General features: G+C 40.4%; 1 protein-coding gene across 1 annotated transcript in view; it reads right to left on the bottom strand.

Moving 5' to 3' along the window:
* The window catches only part of LAMA4 (laminin subunit alpha 4), a 145,037-nt gene that overhangs the window by 48,486 nt on the left and 75,161 nt on the right, over nt 1-21,390 (bottom strand). The window contains exons 6-12 of the mRNA XM_058173764.1: nt 16,837-16,932; nt 15,518-15,669; nt 7,846-7,956; nt 5,950-6,061; nt 4,985-5,152; nt 3,755-3,948; nt 2,269-2,385 (exon numbers count right to left, since the gene is read on the bottom strand). Coding sequence (XP_058029747.1) covers nt 2,269-2,385; nt 3,755-3,948; nt 4,985-5,152; nt 5,950-6,061; nt 7,846-7,956; nt 15,518-15,669; nt 16,837-16,932 — 950 coding nt within the window. The remainder of the gene's footprint in view (nt 1-2,268; nt 2,386-3,754; nt 3,949-4,984; nt 5,153-5,949; nt 6,062-7,845; nt 7,957-15,517; nt 15,670-16,836; nt 16,933-21,390) is intronic.

Below are 21,390 nucleotides of genomic sequence, written 5' to 3'. Positions count from 1 at the left end.
GTTAAAAAATGAGAGAAACTAAGAGGAAAAAGGCATGATAATGAAAACTCATGTCAAAAGCCATTCTTCCTTACAGGGGCTAGAGAAACAGCCAGATATCTTTCTCTATCTGAACATTGGGTAATTCCTCTCCTTATCACTCTTCCTCCATTATCTATCTTTTGCTAACCATTTCTTTACCCATCTGCACTCACTCCTGTTAATCCTAGCTAGAAGGCTCAGAGGACACACTTCCTATTAGAGCATTTAAGCCTGTCCATAGCAGTCTTTCTTTGTCAGTAACTATTGATTAACACTGAGCTGACCGTAACTATGTACTTGTGGTTATGTGTACTTCAGCCTGATACCATGGTCCAGGATCACAATTTAATTTCTCTCTGCCATTGTTTCCAACTGGATGAATGATGCTACAGTTTCAGGCAATCACTCCTGGTTTTTGTGTGGACTTCCACTCTCCCTTTTGTTGTAGCTCTTCCTATGTAAGCATAGGTAGTGCCTTAACATACAACCATTCATTCAGCAACCATTTGAAGTTACAACAGCACTGAAAAAAGTGACTTATGACCAGTCCTCACACTTCTTCACAATCACATGATCAAAATTCAGGCACTCTGCAACTAGCATCTAATTATGATGGCTGCGGTGTCTTGAGGTAATGGGATTGTTCTTTGTGACTTTCCCAGCTAGGATCTGATGACAAAGTCAATAGGGGAAAGCTGGATTTGCTTAATGACTGTGTAATTCACTTAACAGCAATTTGCTTAATAAACATGGCAAAAAGTTTGTAAAATCAGGCACTAATCACTTAACAGCCACCTTGCTTAGAGACAGAAATTTTGGTTGCAGTTGTCCCAAATATGCAGGCAGGGGTGAAATACTTTTAAAGTCCAGTGGAAGTGACTTCCTTAATCCACTGGAGGAAGAGAAAGTACAGCTCACTCAGACCTCCAAGATTCTGTCAATAAAAGTACTTTTAATCTTTCTATGGAATTAGTTTCCTGGTCTGGTGTACTGAGTGGGGCTAAATCTATATTCTTAAACTTCCCATTCAAATGTAACCATTGAAATAAATAAATACAGTGCATTTGCTCTGAAATTCTTTATACTACTCCAGGAAGGACTTACTACTAATTTAATGTGTATGGGATGCAATTTGAATAGTGGTTAAAGATTCATTGTGTATCACCTCAACCCTGTTTTTCCGTGCGCTCTCACAGAGAGGGACTCCTCAGGGTGCCGTCAGCTAGGCAGTGTCGTCTGGCGACGCCCAGGGGAAGGGCCTTCTCTGTGGGGGCTCCCACCCTCTGGAACGAACTCCCCCCAGGACTCCGTCAACTTCCGGACCTCCGAACCTTCCGTCGCGAGCTCAAGACACATTTATTCATCTGTGCAGGACTGGCTTAGATTTTAAATTTATAGGGGTTTTAAATTGGTTTTAATATTTATATTTCTATTTTTAATAATTGGGCATTAGAATAAGTTTTTTAATGATTATTTTAATTTGTATATAAATGTTTTATATGCCTGTGAACCGCCCTGAGTCCTTCGGGAGGTAGGGCGGTATACAAATATGAATAATAAAATAAATAAATAAATAAATAAAATAAAACATGGTTAAGAAGAGCCGTGGTGGCGCAGTGGTTAGAATGCAGTACTGCAGGCTACTTTTTTTTTTTTTTGCATTTATATCCCGCTCTTCTCCGAAGACTCAGGGCGGCTTACACTATGTCAAGCAATAGTCTTCATCCATTTGTATATTATATACAAAGTCAACTTATTGCCCCCAACAATCTGGGTCCTCATTTTACCTACCTTATAAAGGATGGAAGGCTGAGTCAACCTTGGGCCTGGTGGGACTTGAACCTGCAGTAATTGCAAGCACCTGCTGTTAATAACAGACTTTCTTAGCAGTCTGAGCCACCAGAGGCCCCTACTTCTGCTAACTGCCGGCTGCCTGCAATTCGGCAGATCGAATCTCACCAGGCTCAAGGTTGACTCAGCCGTCCATTCTTCCGAGGTTGATAAAATGAGAATCCAGATTGTTGGGGCCAATATGCTGACTCTGTAAACCACTTAGAGAGGGCTGTAAAGCACTGTGAAGCGGTATATAAATCTATTGCTATCGTAAATCATAGTATCTGCTAAGTCTTGCTGAAATTGATGCTAGCATAATACTGCATTGTGAAGATTGTGTTAAAAGCTAAAGATGTAAACTCTGTGGACTGGGTAGACAGTGGATTTTGATGGTTTATTTAAAAAGAAAATCACCTGTATTGCTTCATTCACTTCAAAGATGATTTCATGAGAAAAATTTAGAATGTCGGTGGCCATCCCTAGAGTATTGTTCAGCGTGTCAATGTCTTCCTCCAATATTTCTTGTTGCTTCTGTAAGGGAAAAAAACCAATAATTTCTTAAATATGTTGGATGTATGCTAATCACCCTTGTATTGTTTTGAGTAAATTAGATATTTCAATCCACAGTAAAATTAATAAATGCTTTTACTAAAACATTACTATTTTTTAATAAGGGCCGTGTAGTGCTTTGGATATAGTCTCTAAAAGATGCTTTAGTTGTTTTGAGGAACTGCAAATGTGGTATCAGTCTGCAAACTTTAGTCTGTTATGTGATCCCTGGAAAAAATGCATCTGCTTTAAGATGTTGCAGACAAAAGCTTAGTACTGCATATGCTCTTTCGCACTCCAAATATCTTTAGTTTACATTGCACAGGTCTTTGAATAATATTCTAACGTTAGAACATTTTGATGGTGACTATTCTGAGATAAATATCGTGTGATGCTTCTCTATAAAGGGAAGAACTCGCAATATGGTAGGAAGTTCCATCTTTCTTTGTGTTGACTGAGACAGAATTCAAGATACTTTTTATCTTTATTACTGTCCCAACACCCTTCCTCCTAGCTCTCTGAAACAGCATAAGTAATTCAAATGGTCTTTTCCTTCTTACATGAGAAGAATGCATATTGTGCAAGACATACATGTGGACATTCTTTAAAACTGGTTGGAACCAGTGGTGAAATCTGAACAGGTTTACTACAGGTTCGCTGGCTGTGCATGCATGCTGTGCGCACATGCACAGTGTGCACCATGCACCAAATGCGAGGTGCATGTGTGTAGTGTATACCAAAAGGAGGCATGTGATAAGTAGAATAGCATGTGGGGGGAGTGATCAGCTGTGGCACGCGATCATTTTTTTTACTTTTAAGCATTTTTGGCCGAAAAAAGTAAAAAAAATGCTTTTAAAAGTAAAAAAAAAAAGGCTCTGATGATCGCATGGCTCAGCTAGGCATGGGTGGGGGAGGGGGGAGCTGGGATTTTTGCTACCAGTTCTCCGAAACACCCACTGCCATCGCTAATGGATCGGCTGATCCGGTCCAAACTGGGAGCATTTCACCCCTGATTGGAACTTATACATAAAGTATAAAACCCTGTTGTGATAAGCACATTCCCCAACTGTAGTCCAGGAAATGAGCACATTTCCCTTTTGAAGCTCAGTCTATGTGATCACAGCTATTATTCATTTACCTATTTATTGATAAAATAAATCCCATCTTATATTGAACTCTGGATAGCTCCCAGCCATTTGGTAGGATGAATTCTCCCAGTATCTGATTTTATTTCTTTAGCTGTACATACATCATATAATAAACAAGGTTATCTTGACAGATTACGGTCAATATTTTACACTGTTAAAAATGATAAAATACAACAATTTTGAAACAATTGACTGCATGGTACCTCATGCACTTGGAGTTTAGCAATGCTTTCGTTATTTATAGCGGCTGTTTTTCTGATGTCATCAGTAACTTGGTGCAAAGCCTCTTGCAAGTCTGTGAGTTTGATATTGTGTTCCCCAAGCTGATCCAATATGTCAGGAATCAAAGACCTGGTTTCATTATGTTTCTGTTCCCAACTTTCAGCTTTCCTTAATACTAAGAGAAGAGGGAAGTGATTAATGTGCTTACATTTCTTTTTTCTCAGTCTCTGTAGTACACCTTACAAGTACACTCTTGCTTGTTATGAACTTGTGCACTTCAACATTACCAGTCTTCAATTCCCAGACTCAAACAGCACTTTTAAACTTCTCCATGGTTATCCTTACTGCTGCTGACCTCAACACACAGAGAGCAGGGCATGAGCTAGTTTAACACGTCCTCCAGCTGACTGGCTGGAGAGCTCCGAAATCATAAATCCTAACAGCTTACAGCTCTTTCCCCCTTCTTGTTTTTAACCTAATATTCTGCCTGCTTTTTAAATATGTGTGTGAGAGGGAGCTATAAAGCTGCATCTTAAAGAGAAGCAAAATGATAATGTGGTTTGTTGAGGAACAAGGAGGGGCAAGAGTTCCCTCCAGAGGAAATGCCTACCTGAAAGCTTTTAGCATTCATGCTGCAAAACTCTTGTGGAAATACTCTGCAGCAAAATCAGAAGTCAGCTGCCTCTTCTGCCCTACTGAAACTATGTGCAATCACATGAGTATGGAGCTAAGCTGCAAGTGATGCCAATGCCATGGACGGCAGGTGTAGCTTAGAAGGATAAAAGAGTTGAACTTTTGTTGAAGAGTTCAAAAATAAGCAATGAAAGTGCTTACAAGTGCTGCAAACTGTATTCCCAGCTGTTCAACATGTGATTTAGCACAATAGTTCTGTGCTCTCTGAAGGAAGACTCATGTATCCTTGCCATAAATATTTTTTATTTTGCTTACCAAAGTGTCTCAAGGTACTCAGATGCTGAAATTATCACATAAAATATTCAAGGTAAAGTAATAATGCCATCGTGCCTTTCTGCTGATTAGTGGCATCATAACTGGTATATACTGTATAAAGTTTTAAAGGTTATCACCTTGAAAATCCTACATAATTTAGGGCCTGAGTACCTTAAGATCACCTTCTCTAAGTTGAATCTGCCCATCTGATGAAATAAATCAGAGAGGACTTGCTGAGGGCCCAAATCCATAGAAGAACTCACAGTCTTGAGCTGCTTCAGACTCTTCATCAGCAAGTTGCCTCTGGAAGGTGAAAGGTCTGCGAAGTCTGATGTCCTTCAGCATCTCTTCTGCTGCTTTGACCTTCTGAGCAATATCTTCAGGCCTCAGATCATGCTCAATACCATAGTATTCTGCCTTGCTGCCAATTTCTGTACACAAAGCAGAGGCAGATGATTCAAGAGAATTTTTGTTGTATATTTTATTGAACAAAGCTGCTGCTCTCCTTTCTAGTTATTTTCCTTCAAACTATTCACCATTTTGCTACAAATATTTTTTTTCTCTTTGCTTGAATCAGAGCACCACTCTGAGTAGTTCAGACGTCCTATACTCTAGGTCAGGGGTGTCAAACTCACATTGTCACGTGGTTGTCGTGTGACGTATCGTGACTTTCCCCCCTTTGCTAAAATGAAGTGGCGGGCATGGCCAGCGCATGACACATCTGGACCACAGGCTGTGAGTTTGACACTCCTGCTTTAGGTCATGACTTGGCAAAAACTCACTTGTTGGCTGGGGAATTTTGGCAGCTGAAATGCATTCATCTTAAAGCTGCCAAGGTGGAGAAACATTGATCTAAAGGTCTTGGAATTTTATTTTCATTTGAACACCAAAAAATGCCAACATTTTGGTGGCTCTACTGACCAGAATTTATACTATAAGTGCTTTGTGGTTATGGTCCTGCTGCTCTTATTTAGCCTTTGTTCCATTGTAGGGAGGAAGACTCATTTTCAAGTTCCTAAATTGTTTTAAAAATGTCCCAGGAAGGTATGCATCAAATAATTTGATTAGCAAAAACTATAACTATGAAAACTGGATTTTAATTCTGGTTCTCTTTGTTTATACGTTAATTTTGGACAGTTTATAAATGTTCCTATAATTACCTTTCTCCACTGCCAGTTCCACGGATGTACCCTATTATTCATATGAATCAGAAATGCTCCCAGTTTACCTTGGATGTTATCTACAATATTTTCAAGTTCCTGTGCAAGAATAGTAGCACGCTTAATGGTCTCCATAGTTTCCTTCTGCAGCTGCTGACCTTTGCTTGATTCTTGATTTCTCTATGGAAAATCAGATGTTTGGAGCATGAATATTTTATTTTACATTTAAATCTACAACACAAAAAAGCCTGTATAATGTAACCAGATACGTCCTCTGGCTTTTATGGACATGAAGATCTATGTAGCATGTAAAAGATATTTGACAATGTTGCAGGAAAAGAAGTTACCGTCTGTCAAAAAGTGATAGGTATTTTTTTTTGCAAAACAGTCTTGTAGAAATCTTTGTCATCCTATGATTTTTCTCCATTTTCTATTTGCTTAAATTCAAACTGATTTTCATTTAAGGCCACAGTCCTCGTTACATTTCCTTGAGAGTTAGCCTTGTATTATATAGTAGAGTTTTCTGCCAAATATAATTGTATAATCATTGTTTTGCACATTGTCCCTATTTGTCATGGAAATGGACAAATAGAAGTCTTGAGGATGCCTATATAGAATCTGAACTCTTTTCTGCAGTTGCTGTACCCGCCATTGAGCACAGTTGCTGGAACATACAAAAACGAGAATTGAAATTCTAAAGCAGATGTGCCAGCATGGTCCTTTTTCCAAATTATTTGAAATTTCCAATTGGAGCTTGATTTTAAGATAACTATTTTAAAAATCTATTGTTCTGACAAAGCTTTTGTTTTTTATGTAACCGTCAACATTTTCCAAACAAAAATGTATTAGAAGAGCATAGCCTAAAAACAGCAGCATACAACACACCAAAATACAGCTTTACACATTGTTTTTTAGAACAGCAATAGCAATAGCACTTAGACTTATATGCCACTCCACAGTGTTGAGTGGTAAACAAATGTCGGCATATTGCCCCCAACAATCTAGGTGCTCATTTTACCGACCACAGAAGGAGAGAAGGCTGAGTCGACCTTGATTCAGTCAGGTTCGAACTCCTGACTGTGGGTAGAGTTAGCCTGCAATACTGCATTCTAACCACTGTGCCACCACAGCTTACATAGAAATGAAAATAAAATATTTGTTTTCTCATGCAATAGTAATAATTAACAGTCTGATTGTTGGCAATGAAAGAAATGGAAGTGTAGACATATGACATTACAACATTACACTTTTCATGTTTTTCAAAATTTTTCCCACTACATATATATACAGAAAGATATAGGATCTGTTGAGGAAGTTTAAAAACGTGCCAATCATGCTTACTTGAAAAAAATATGAATTCTTTAGCCTGTTTTTGCTTAACTTATGACCTGATGCTTACTTTAGTTCTAATAAAAATATTGCCTAGCTATTATCATTTTAATTTCTTTGTCATGGACTAAAGCAGTGATGGCTAACCTTTTTGCCGTTGTGTGTCAAAAGTAGGGGGAGCACAGGGGATCAGATGCGTGCGTGCCCACACCCATAATCAATGCGCCCTGCCCCCTGCGCGACCCCCGTTTTTGGCACACAATGACACGGTGGGCCCTGTAGGCCTGTTTTTCGCCCTCCCCAGTCTCCAGAGGCTTTCTTGGAGTCAGCCCGTTTCCCGACTTCTGGTGGGACTGGAAGGCCCAAAAATCAGCTAGCCAGCACGTGCATGCGTGCTGGAGATAAGCTAGGGCAACGCTTGTGTGCCCACAGATATGTTTCCGTATGCCACAGGTGGCACGAGTGCCATCACGGGACTAAACCATTACATTTTATTTTACTAGGACTTGTTCTTCAGGTTCATACTGATAGTATTACTGATTCATGGAATTAGCAGTTTACTTCTTTAGCATTATTAAGCTGATCCTACTCAAGGTAAGAGAAAAATAAGATGGAAATGAACATAATAAGCAAACCTTTTCATCAAGGGCATCAATTTTCCTGAGAAGTTCTGTCATTTCATTTGCAGCATCATCAACCTGGGTTGTCTGAAGAGCAGAATGATTGTCCTTCTCGGAGAATTTTGCCTGAATATAACAATGATACAAACTGAGACATCTTTGTTAAAAATTATCTTCATTCTTTCAAGGTACTTACCAACCAATTACCTTAGGAATACATATATTAATGAGCTTCATCACAAAAATGCAGTCATGATGTTCTGAATGTCAGAATCAGAAGATTGGAATGGATTTCAGGCATAAGGCAGAAGTTATGAGAATTATGTTATTATTAACTGATGCTTATTTAGTTCTTTATTGAATTTTAAATAGAAACAGGCTTTATAGCAGCCTCCCAGTCTCTACATGGGGCTTCACATTCCTGTCCTAGTTCTACTTTTGTTTTTGCACACCACATATTAGTTGTGGTGTATGCCACAACTGAATAGTTGCACACCACATATTAGTTGTGGTGTATGCCACAACTGAATAGTGCATAGGAGGAGGCCCTCCAGTTTGTCATAGGTACTGTACAGGGAATCTAAGCAAAACCTTTGGTAAGATTCCATATATTTTTTACCTCTTTTGCATTTTGGGGTTTTGGGGTGAGTTATCAACTGTACGCGGATGACACCCAGCTGTACATTTCCACCCCTGACCACCCCAATGTAGCTGTTGAAGTGTTGTCTTGGTGTGTGGAGGCCGTGCGGGTCTGGATGGGGAGAAACAGGCTCAAGCTCAACCCCTCCAAGACTGAGTGGCTGTGGATGCCGGCATCCCGGTACAGTCAGCTGCAACCGCGGCTGACTGTTGGAGGCGAATCATTGGCCCCAATGGAGAGGGTGCGTAATCTGGGGGTTCTCCTGGATGGACGGTTGTCTTTTGAAGATCATTTGGCAACCGTCTCCAGGAGAGCTTTTTACCAGGTTCGCCTGGTCCGCCAGTTGCGCCCCTTTCTAGACCGGGATGCCTTATGCACGGTCACTCACGCCCTCGTCACTTCTCACCTGGACTACTGTAACGCTCTCTACATGGGGCTCCCCTTGAGGTGCACCCGGAGACTTCAGTTAGTTCAGAATGCAGTCGCGCGGGTGATAGAGGAAGCCACTCGTGGCTCCCATATAACACCTATCCTGCGCAGACTGCACTGGCTGCCTGTGGTTTTCCGAGTGCACTTCAAGGTGTTGGTTACCACCTTTAAAGCGCTCCATGGCATAGGACCGGGATATCTTCGGGACCGCCTTCTGTTACCACATGCCTCCCACCGGCCGGTACGCTCCCATAGAGAGGGCCTCCTCAGGGTGCCGTCAGCCAAACAGTGTAGGCTGGCGACCCCCAGGGGGAGAGCCTTCTCTGTGGGGGCACCTACCCTCTGGAATGAGCTTCCCCCAGGACTTCGACAACTTCCTGACCTCCGGACCTTTCGCCGCGAGCTTAAAACATATCTATTCTTCCGAGCAGGACTGGCTTAATAGGGTTTTTAAACATGGATTTTATTGGGGTTTATTTTATATTTTGTATTGTATTTTAAATTTAGGCTATTGGAATAAGTTTTTTAAATAGTGTTTTTATTGAAATGTATTGTATTATTTTATTTGCCTGTTCACCGCCCTGAGTCCTTCGGGAGAAGGGCGGTATAAAAATTAAATAATAATAATAATAATAATAATAATAATAATAATAATAATAATAATAATAATAATAATAATAATAATAATAATAATAATAATAATAATAATAATAATAATAATAATAATAATAATAATAATAATAATTTCACTTTCTCTGTTGCATAGAATACACACACAGTATGCATAGAAATGGCATTACCCAAAATAGAAAAATAATTGGTGAAGATGATGGAACTTGCTGAGATGTTCAAATTGACTTCTTTGAGAGAAAGAAACATTTTATGGGCTTTTTGTGTAAAACAGACAAAAATGATTTTGATGATAAGATAGGGCAAATTATAGAAAGAAGAGGGTCATGTTGTAACCCTATAGTAAAAGGGAATGTATAAATGCATTTAATAACTGCTATGGAGAAGTATGGAAACCACTTCTTTGTATCTTTTTAAATTTCTTTTCTATTTGTTTTTTTCTTTTTTCTTTTCTTGCATCTTTCTGTTTTTTTTGTCTTCTGATCTATATTAGTTTGTATTAGGTTTTATCTTCCTTTCCAAAACTATACACAAACGGGCGCACACTCAGAGGCAGAAATAAGCATAAAATCTATTCATGAACCTATTTTTATAGATATGTAAATTATATTAATTGATAAAATTCAATTGATGTCTTCCAATTTCTAATCTAATCAATTCTGTAATTTGGGTGGGAATGTCAGCGTTCCAGAAAAACTCCCAACTCCAAGTAAAAACTCTGAAGGAAGCATCTTTCAAAGTTCTATTTACTAGGATAGGTAAACTGGCACATCTGGGAAAACCCGAATCTGAGAGGTCCGGTTTTTCCCTCAGTAAATCAAAACCCCCCAAACCATCCCTTCACTCCTCAGACAATCACTCGCTCCAATCGCCAACCATCCCATCTCGAGACAGCACTCCGACCACTCCTTCTCCAGAAGCAGGATCGGCCTGACCTTGACCGACAGGAAGAATGCTATTTTGTCTAAAGACAGCCCCCCTACTAAATACCCACTCCTACTTTCCCACACATGAGAAAGTGGCAGCACGGAAGCTTCCGGCCTAATATGGCTTCCAAAGCTGATAACTCTATTCTGTAGTTCTTCACTCCTTGAGTTCAGACTCTCTTATCTTTTCCTTAGAGATGATGGAAGACAATTCCTTCCCCTTTTAATAGATGTGGTTTTGATGAAGTGAACCTTGATGAACGTATCTTTTCTTTTATGTACACTGAGAGCATATGCACCAAGACAAATTCCTTGTGTGTCCAATCACACTTGGCCAATAAAATTCTATTCTATTCTATTCTATTCTATTCTATTCTATTCTATTAGCAATCTAGATAATAATAGCGACCCCTTTTTCTTTTGACCGTGATCTACCGGTATGGATATGAACATGATCTAGCTGTTTAGAATGCAAAACCAGATATATACTGAGAATATGACCTATCATCCTGCTTATAGCAATCTTTTAAAACATTTTAGGAAAGTAAATACAGATCCATTCAGAGGAAATCCCATTTCTTCCTTTTAATTCCTTCTATTCCCCCCCTCCATTTTATACGCCCTATTTTTTCTTATTTATTTGATTTACTTTGAGCATTGATTTCCCAATTTATTTCAAGAAACCAAGGATGTTTACAGTGAAAATCAATACATTAACATTCCAATATGCACTAGGTTTTATAGAAAGAAAATGGAACAGCAATCAAAGTACTTCAACTGGACAACACATGCTAATATTTTAGGTTTTAGTACCAACTTTCAGAAAGCTATTAATGAGAAAATGAGTTGGATCTTCTCTGCAGGAATAGTGCAGGATCTGATGTGAACTTAAATTGCTCAACAGTACTCTACCTGAGGAGTTTCAGGAATTGTTAAGACATAAAAGGTTTTTCCAAAATGATATCAGTACAGGGGAAGAGTTATATAGATGAAAGCAATTCACTGGATATTCTGGTTTTAAAATGTGCAGGGCTTTAAAGGTCAAATAGTAGCTAGAAATGGAGAGTATGGTGTAGCTGTTTCAAGAAATGGGAGTCATATTTTCTATTTACTGTCTCTGTTAGCCAATCTGCTGCAATATTTTCATTTGCTTTTCAGAGACCACTGTATACAGTATAGAGCAGAGCAGCAATTGAGATATGGTAGAACAAATCAGTGGTGGATTGCTCCTGGTTCGGTCTGGTTCTATAGAACCAGTAGTAAAACCAGTGGGAGGCTCTGCCCACCTGCCACGACATCATCATGGGTGAACTGCGCATGTGCAGAAGCGCACACATGGTCCCATTGTGAACCAATAGTAAAGGTAAATAGAATCCACCCCTGGAACAAATGCAGCGAGTTGCATCTAGATGACTTTTAACGTCCTGTCCACATCCTATATTCTGCTATTCTGCTATGTCACTCTGACCAGATCTTTTCCAGATATGGATCTATGTAGCTCAGCCTCAATTAAACACTGGCATTGCTGGAAAAGGCTTAAAACCTGGGCATCCAAGGTGAAAACCAAACTCAGAAGAATCTCCTTTGCTTTCAAGAGAAATGCCATTCTGTTCAATACCGGATGAAACTTCAAGTAATCATCTATTTTAGCAAGTTTGACTTTCAGTGGCTAGTCCACCTTAATTCCATCACCATTTTGAAACAATATTCAGAACTATAATATCCCTCTCTGAAGAAGAAAGCAAGGAGACCAAAAAGTAAGTGGTGATCCTAAATCCGAAACTTCAAATTATAACTACATTTTCATGTAGTTGTTCAATAATAGCATAACAGAACCCATGAGACACAGGCAAAGAATAGAATAGAATAGAATAGAATAGAATAGAATTTTTTTATTGGCCAAGTGTGATTGGACACACAAGGAATTTGTCTTGGTGCATATGCTCTCAGTGTACATAAAAGAAAAGATACGTTCATCAAGGTACAACATTTACAACACAATTGATGGTTAATATATCAATATAAATCATAAGGATTGCCAGCAACAAAGTTACAGTCATACAGTCATAAGTGGAAAGAGATTGGTGATAGGAACGATGGGAAGATTAATAGTAGTGCAGATTTATTTATTTATTTTATTTATTTATTTTATTAAATTTTTATACCGCCCTTCTCCCGAAGGACTCAGGGCGGTGTACAGCCGAAATAAAATACAGAGTATATACAATTAAAAGAGATTAAAATAAACTATTACTAAATGGCCGGTAATTAAAAGATTTAAAAATTTAAAATATTACTAAAACCCCAATTTAAAATCCACTATTTATGCCAGTCCTGCTTGAATGAATAAATATGTTTTTAGCTCATGACGAAAGGTCCGAAGATCAGGCACTTGACGTAAGCCAGGGGGGAGTTCGATCCAGAGCGTCGGTGCTCCCACAGAGAAGGCCCTACCCCTGGGGGCCACCAGCCGACATCGTTTGGCGGACGGCACCCTGAGAAGGCCCTCTCTGTGGGAGCGTACGGGTCAATGGGAGGCATAAGGTAACAGCAGGCGGTCTCGTAAGTACCCAAGTCCTAAGCCATGGAGCGCTTTAAAGGTGGTAACCGGGATCTTGAAGCGCACCCGAAAGACTACAGGAAGCCAGTGCAGACTACGGAGCAGTGGTGTTACATGGGAGCCACGAGCGGCTCCCATTACCACTCGCGCAGCTGCATTCTGGACTAACTGCAGCCTCCGGGTGCACCTCAAGGGCAGCCCCATGTAGAGAGCATTGCAATAATCCAGCCGAGACGTAACCAGAGCGTGAGTGACTGTGCATAAGGCATCCCGGTCAAGGAAGGGACGCAACTGGCGAACCAAGCGAACTTGGTAAAAAGACTATTTAGTAAATAGTTTGACAGTGTTGAGGGAATTATTTGTTTAGTAGAGTGATGGCCTTCGGGAAAAACTGTTCTTGTGTCTAGTTGTTCTGGTGTGCAGTGCTCTATATTATAATATCTAATTCTGTATCTAATTCTATTCTTGAATTGCTTCAAGAAATCACCACAGTTCATATTTCCAGGTGAAAAGTACATAGAAAGTGAATATATTAACTACTTTTAATGCCTTTTGTTTGTTTTAATTTAAAAAACGTAATTGAAAAGATTTCCCTATCCCTTTGTTTTGACCCCATCCACTTTGTGGAGTGCAGCTTCTTCCATGTCACCCATTGAGAGGCTTGCATCCTCAGCCCCCAAAATCTTAATTCCCTTCTTCCTCCTTGCATTAGCCATCAGTCAAGGTGCTAAACTAGTATTACAATAATAACATCATTTCTGAGACTAGATCGCCAAGAAGGACAGAAGCTCTGCCCCTTCCTGCCTAACATCTTGCCTTCAGCTTCAATCCATTAACATAAAAGACTATTACAAGCAATGACATTAAAAGTCATCCAGAGACCCAACAGAATCAAAGGAATGCACTCCTCTTGCTTAATTCCTGGAAAATGCCCTTCATCCAAGTTATTTTAAAATTGACCTCATTTTTTTGATTATTAAAAAAAACCCCAGTCACTGAGAAGTCAGTTTTTCCATACAGCTTTCCAATAGCTGATTGGCGGCAAGAATTACTCTGCAATTGTATATCACCTCCCCCACCATCACTTCTTTCAAAGGGAGGGCATCCATAGATTATCTATTTCCCCCTCTCTCTACTTCACTTTTTAAGAAGAAATTGGACAGCCATTTGTCTGAAATGGTGTAGGGTCTCCTGCTTGAGCAAGGGGTTGGACTAGAGAAGAGAGAAGGGGGTCGAGCTATTTTCCAAAGCACCTGAAGGCCAGACAAGGAAGGATGGAAACCAAACAAGGAGAGATTCAACCTGGAAATAAGGAGGATTTTTCTGACTGTGAGAACAATCAACCAATGGAATAGCTTGCCTTCAGAAGTTGTTGGAGCTTCATCACTGGACGCTTTCAAGAAGAGACTGGACTGTCCGAAATGGTGTAGGGTCTCCTGCTTGGTTCAGGGTTGGGCTAGATGACCTACAAAGTCCCTTCCAACTCTGTTATTCTGTTAATACTTCACTGCACCCCATCAGAATAGTTTAGGCAAAAAGACAGTGACCAACCAAAGGCTTACAGGAACCAACCATAGCTGAATCGGAATTAACACACCTAAACCTCTTACTCTTGACTGACACTGTCCATTCACTATACTCATCTGCAATGCATGTATGGCTCTGTATCTCTTCATCTTCATCTCTCTCTCTCTCCCCCTCCTCTCTCTCAACTATCTCTCTCAACTCTATGTATCTAAATTTCTACTTAGACGAACTAAATGAATGTATGAACTGAGTATGCCACAGAATTGTGTTTGAGGTTGCACAAGCTGAAATTGAAGTTGCCTCAGTGGTAATAAATCTGGAATGACCAAGGTACGCATATCATGTATTATTTCATTGTGACGTTAATGACTTATAAACTTGCTGAGCTTGAAATTTCTGCAGACTATAACTCGATCTATTTATAGAATCATAGAATTGTGGAATTGGAAGGGACCCCAAAGGTCATTTAATGCAATCCTTTGAGATGTGCAGGAGAATATATTAAGCCATGCACAAAAGGTGACTGTCCAATCTCTTGTTAAAAACTAAGAAAGAACTCACAACCACCATAGGTAAGGTGCTGTATAGATCTTATTGCTAGGGAGTTTTTTGTTATATTTAAATGACTCCTGGTAGTTGTAATTTGCACCCGTTATTTTTGATCTTTTTTTCTGTGGCCATGGAAACCATCTTGCCCAAGCATTAAAATGTTTGGGTAACCCTTTTATGTATCCAACTGCTTATACCATGTGTTGTCATCTGTTCTATTTCTCATGGCAAATAATAGCTGAGGAAGGAAATTTAAAATGGAAGAGAATTATTATTATTATTTTGGCCCAGCTTTCATTTCTTCTTTTCTCCCACCATACAGATTTTACCTAAATCTCCCCTCTCCTGTTTATTTTAACTCTGAATAGAAGCTGTTTCCGGAAACGATTTCTTCTGACAAGATTAAAGAATGAAGAAATGAGATACCTTGAGGATAAAAGTAGTAGCATTGAGGTCATGCAAGTGTTTGTGAGCTGCAACTCCAGTGGAGATGCTTAGCAGAATTTCTTTGCTTTCCTCAATGGATTGGATTGCCAGGCTGATATCATCAGTCAAGTCCCAAATGCATTTGTCACAGCCTAGCAATAAATAAAAATGCAGACAATTGAAAATTCTTGTTAGAATCCTGCAAAGCTCAAGTGTCTTTTCTGCTTTGTAAAAGAATGTTCCTGCTTGTTTTCCCCATTTAGGAAAAATCTGCCAAAAGGATGTACAGTACAAGGAATTAAAAATAAGAAGTTCAGATTCTTGTTGTATGGTTATCACCCATAATATTGAAGTAATTAAACCCTTATATCAAAATATAATGTTGAACTCAAATCTTTTCACACTTCTAGATTGCTTTAAATTGACAGAAAAACCATAACCTTAGTATTCAGTGTTCTGAAAGACTACCTTATCTAACAAGTACAACATATAATTAGGAAACTATAGGAAATGCCATATTGCAGGACAGCAAGAGAAAAATTAAGTGGAAGAATTAATTAAAAGCAAAAGAAAGCAACTACTCTAGAATACACAAAAAAGAAACAAAACTCATATCACTATTAATCAATAATTTTCCAAATATAAATGGATTTATTTTTAATGGGATACTAGACAGATTTTATTTAAACACTTTATCTCTGTGAATATAAGATTTAATAATAGTGATACACAGAAGAAAAGACATTGGTCCCAGTTTAATAACCTATCTGTAGCTTAATTTAATACTTTGGCCACATAATGAGAAGGAAGGACTCACTGGAGAAGAGCCTAATGCTGGGAAAGATTGAGGGCAAAAGAAGAAGAGGACGACAGAGAATGCGGTGGCTGGATGGAGTCACTGAAGCAGTAGGTGTGAGCTTAAATGGACTCCAGAGGATGGTAGAGGACAGGAAGGTCTGGAGGAATGTTGTCCATGGGTCATGATGGGTCGGACATGACTTCGCAACTAACAATAACAACAAGCTTAATTTCACAAAGAAAGAGATCTGGGGCTGAAGTTGGCTGGAAATCAAGACTGAATTTGGAATTTTTATCTAGTTACGTTATTAATATATGGCCAAAAACCCAAAGTATTCCCCCAATAGAATTATTTATTCCTAAATATATTGAGGGGTGGCCATCATTGGATAAGAAAATGGACAAATCAGTAAAAGAGAATATTTGTAGCAAAAGGAACACAGAATATGTATAATTTGGAGATGTAAGCATGGGGAAGAAGGACTGAGTGTAGCAACAGAACATATGTCTGCTCTCCTTACTGATATCTGGGCAATCTGTGACTGGAGCAGGCATTGGAGGTTCTCCGAGGCATTGTCCTGTTCGACGGTCACAAGGTGCTCCTCCACAGTTGCATGCTGGGAAAAGACAGGTCAATTTATTACTATGCTGCTGTTTAAAATGGTAAGCATGCAAGTAAATAATTATTACATACTGGGATATTGTGAGCTCTCTGACGTAGTCTAGATAAGAAGTACTAGCTCTTTCTTTCTATTTTTTGTGTGCGTGTGTAGATTAATAGAATCTTGCAAGACTGAAAGTAATTCTCCCCTTCTTTTCTTTTACTCTCTGTAAAACTGGGGAGGGTCCCTTCTAACTACTTCTTATGCCATCACCCCTTCTGTAAGTTGAGACATCTTTTACATGCCATTTATCCAGCTGGTGGTTCTACAGTATACACTTGAATCTTCATTTCTTAATTCCTTTTTACTTATTTCCTCAAACTCCCTTCATTTTATTTTCCTTTTCCCGGTGTTTCTTTCCTCGATCATTCTTCTACCGTCTTCAGCCATCTCAATTGCTGTCCAAAGCTCCTGCAGTTATGAATTTTTTTCTCTGTTGTTTTCGTCGATAGTGGTCAGTTGCCCAGGAATCAGGCATGTAGGCAGAAATGTGAAATACTGAAATAACTCTTGACTTTATATTTTAAAGAATTGATTTTTCTTCCTCATATGAAAAATATTGATCCATCTAAAATACTGAATTATACTTTGGCTATGGCCTGGGAATCTCTTGTCCTCTTTCCTCTAAAAAGGCACTGGATGGGCTTATAAGAAATGCGATGGTTTTATACCCTGATTACTTGCATTATATAGGAACATTCTGGAGCTTTCTCATTCAGCTGTAGCAGCATACCTACCCTAAGTTCAGACACAGTTGCTTGTTAAAGATGTCAAGACTCTTTATGCTGTTAATTTCATACAATTTAGTAGGGGAAAAGGGGCTTAAAATGGTGAATAAAAACAGATGTTACACAATAAATCAAAAATTGTAACCTAATAGTTATGATTCTGGATGTTTATTCATATTCTTGCATTAGAGAAACCAGACATTCTATATCCTAAGCCTGAATTCAATCAATATTCTGGCAGTAGAAGCAAAGCCACATCTAGGGTTTTATATTATGAGATCAAGATATGCTTTCCCTTCCCTCAAATGATATAATCTAAAGCCAATAGACTTAGAAAAATAGCTGACTGATAGTTGATCAAAATAAAAAAAAAATGTTTGGGCAAGCATTAATCACAATATAGTATAGTTTAAATCTTATTTAATAATATTTAATAATATTTTAGCATACAAATTCAGTATATACTATCCCTCTTGGAATTTTAATAATAATAATAATAATAACAACAACAGAGTTGGACGGGACCTTGGAAGTCTTCTAGTCCAACCCCCTGCCCAGGCAGGAAACCCTACACCATTTCAGACAAATGGTTATCCAACATTTTGAGGGGAGGGAAGAGGCATTGTAGTCATTATTAATTTCTGGTTAACTGTCTGGACTAGACCCTGAAGTTTTCTTGACAAGGTATTTTTAGAAGTGATTTGTCACTGTCTCCTTCTTAGGGCTGGGAGGGGGTGTGTGTAACTCAATTGGCCTTGTGCCTAAGATGGGACTAAAACTCAGGGTCTCTCAGTTTATTTATTTTTTATTTTATTTTTTATTTATTTTATTTTGTCACACAGTATATATAAGCATAAGCACGAAATAACTATACAATATATAAGCATATATATAAATATAAGTATGTAATAACTATATTAATTGGATATAACAAAAGGAAACAATAGGACAGGAACGGTAGGCACGCTTGTGCTCTTATGCACGCCCCTTACAGACCTCTTAGGAATGGGGTGAGGTCAATAGTAGATAGTTTTCGGTTAAAGCTTTGGGGATTTTGGGAAGAGACCACAGAGTCAGGTAGTGTATTCCAAGCATTAACAACTCTGTTTCTGAAGTCATATTTTCTGCAATCAAGATTGGAGCAGTTTCTAGCTGGTGCCTTAGCTACCACACCATACTGGCTCTTCATCCCTTTGTATATCTTAATAACATTTTAGTTATTTGGATGATTGTATTTAATTGCCTTTACTTGCTTGATCAAAGAGGTTCATCGTATGCACATCCTTTTTACATGTCTATATAGAACATGACTATATGGTTGTGCAGAGATCTCAGTGAATTTAAGGCTGCATTCATGTACTACCTTACAAATTCTGTTATTTTAAGACCCAAGGCATTATGACATTTGATAGTTGTCTTTCTATAAAACAAACAATATAGGTTTGGGGAAAATATATGCAATAAATCAGAAAATAATTCCAGAAACAATTATTGCAACTGAACAATAAATGTTTTTTTTTTAAATCATCACCTAAAGAATTTATGTGTGAAACATATAAGTTTGCAACACTGAGGATATTTCTGATATACAAAAAGTAACACTCTTGCAATTTTGAATGTCTTTGCTCTTACATTTACAAAATAATGCTATTTTGGTAATGGGCTCATTTGCATAATCATGTTAATAGAATATCTGTGATTTCCCATTAGATACTTGCTAATTTACAATTTCTATGCCCTAACCTAACCCTATAACACTGATAAAAAATTCATGCATTATTTTTCATACCTACCTTTTAATCTCTCAATTTTAAAAATAAAACTGGCTATATTTCTCTATAATGTTCTATATTTCTCTATAATATAGAGAAAACCGGGGTGGCGATTGAGATCCCCAGACTGTTGGTCATGGGTGATTTCAACTTGCCATCGGCCGGCTTGTCGTCGACAGTGGTTCAGGAGTTCCAGGCTTCCATGACGGCCTTGGACCTGGTTCAAATAACTGATGGCCCTACCCACACGGGGGGATCCGCGCTGGACCTGATTTATATCTCTGGACAGTGGTTTAATGATCTGGTAGTAACAGATTTAGTGACGGTACCGGTGTCATGGTCAGATCATTTTCTCCTCCGCCTAGACTTTCAGACCGCTACTCACCACCGCAGGGAGACGGAACGAGCGCTTCCTCCTCAGGCAGAAGCCGTTGAGGGAGGGGAGAAACGAGCGCTTCCTCCTCAGGCAGAAGCCGTTGAGGGAGGGGAGAAACGAGCGCTTCCTCCTCAGGCAGAAGCCGTTGAGGGAGGGGAGAAACGAGCGCTTCCTCCTCAGGCAGAAGCCGTTGAGGGAGGGGAGAAACGAGCGCTTCCTCCTCAGGCAGAAGCCGTTGAGGGAGGGGAGAAACGAGCGCTTCCTCCTCAGGCAGAAGCCGTTGAGGGAGGGGAGAAACGAGCGCTTCCTCCTCAGGCAGAAGCCGTTGAGGGAGGGGAGAAACGAGCGCTTCCTCCTCAGGCAGAAGCCGTTGAGGGAGGGGAGAAACGAGCGCTTCCTCCTCAGGCAGAAGCCGTTGAGGGAGGGGAGAAACGAGCGCTTCCTCCTCAGGCAGAAGCCGTTGAGGGAGGGGAGAAACGAGCGCTTCCTCCTCAGGCAGAAGCCGTTGAGGGAGGGGAGAAACGAGCGCTTCCTCCTCAGGCAGAAGCCGTTGAGGGAGGGGAGAAACGAGCGCTTCCTCCTCAGGCAGAAGCCGTTGAGGGAGGGGAGAAACGAGCGCTTCCTCCTCAGGCAGAAGCCGTTGAGGGAGGGGAGAAACGAGCGCTTCCTCCTCAGGCAGAAGCCGTTGAGGGAGGGGAGAAACGAGCGCTTCCTCCTCAGGCAGAAGCCGTTGAGGGAGGGGAGAAACGAGCGCTTCCTCCTCAGGCAGAAGCCGTTGAGGGAGGGGAGAAACGAGCGCTTCCTCCTCAGGCAGAAGCCGTTGAGGGAGGGGAGAAACGAGCGCTTCCTCCTCAGGCAGAAGCCGTTGAGGGAGGGGAGAAACGAGCGCTTCCTCCTCAGGCAGAAGCCGTTGAGGGAGGGGAGAAACGAGCGCTTCCTCCTCAGGCAGAAGCCGTTGAGGGAGGGGAGAAACGAGCGCTTCCTCCTCAGGCAGAAGCCGTTGAGGGAGGGGAGAAACGAGCGCTTCCTCCTCAGGCAGAAGCCGTTGAGGGAGGGGAGAAACGAGCGCTTCCTCCTCAGGCAGAAGCCGTTGAGGGAGGGGAGAAACGAGCGCTTCCTCCTCAGGCAGAAGCCGTTGAGGGAGGGGAGAAACGAGCGCTTCCTCCTCAGGCAGAAGCCGTTGAGGGAGGGGAGAAACGAGCGCTTCCTCCTCAGGCAGAAGCCGTTGAGGGAGGGGAGAAACGAGCGCTTCCTCCTCAGGCAGAAGCCGTTGAGGGAGGGGAGAAACGAGCGCTTCCTCCTCAGGCAGAAGCCGTTGAGGGAGGGGAGAAACGAGCGCTTCCTCCTCAGGCAGAAGCCGTTGAGGGAGGGGAGAAACGAGCGCTTCCTCCTCAGGCAGAAGCCGTTGAGGGAGGGGAGAAACGAGCGCTTCCTCCTCAGGCAGAAGCCGTTGAGGGAGGGGAGAAACGAGCGCTTCCTCCTCAGGCAGAAGCCGTTGAGGGAGGGGAGAAACGAGCGCTTCCTCCTCAGGCAGAAG

The sequence above is a fragment of the Ahaetulla prasina genome, chromosome 1 (assembly GCF_028640845.1).
Source record: "Ahaetulla prasina isolate Xishuangbanna chromosome 1, ASM2864084v1, whole genome shotgun sequence".
NCBI classification, from domain to species: Eukaryota; Metazoa; Chordata; class Lepidosauria; order Squamata; family Colubridae; genus Ahaetulla; species Ahaetulla prasina.
This window is presented reverse-complemented; position numbering and strand designations above follow the sequence as displayed.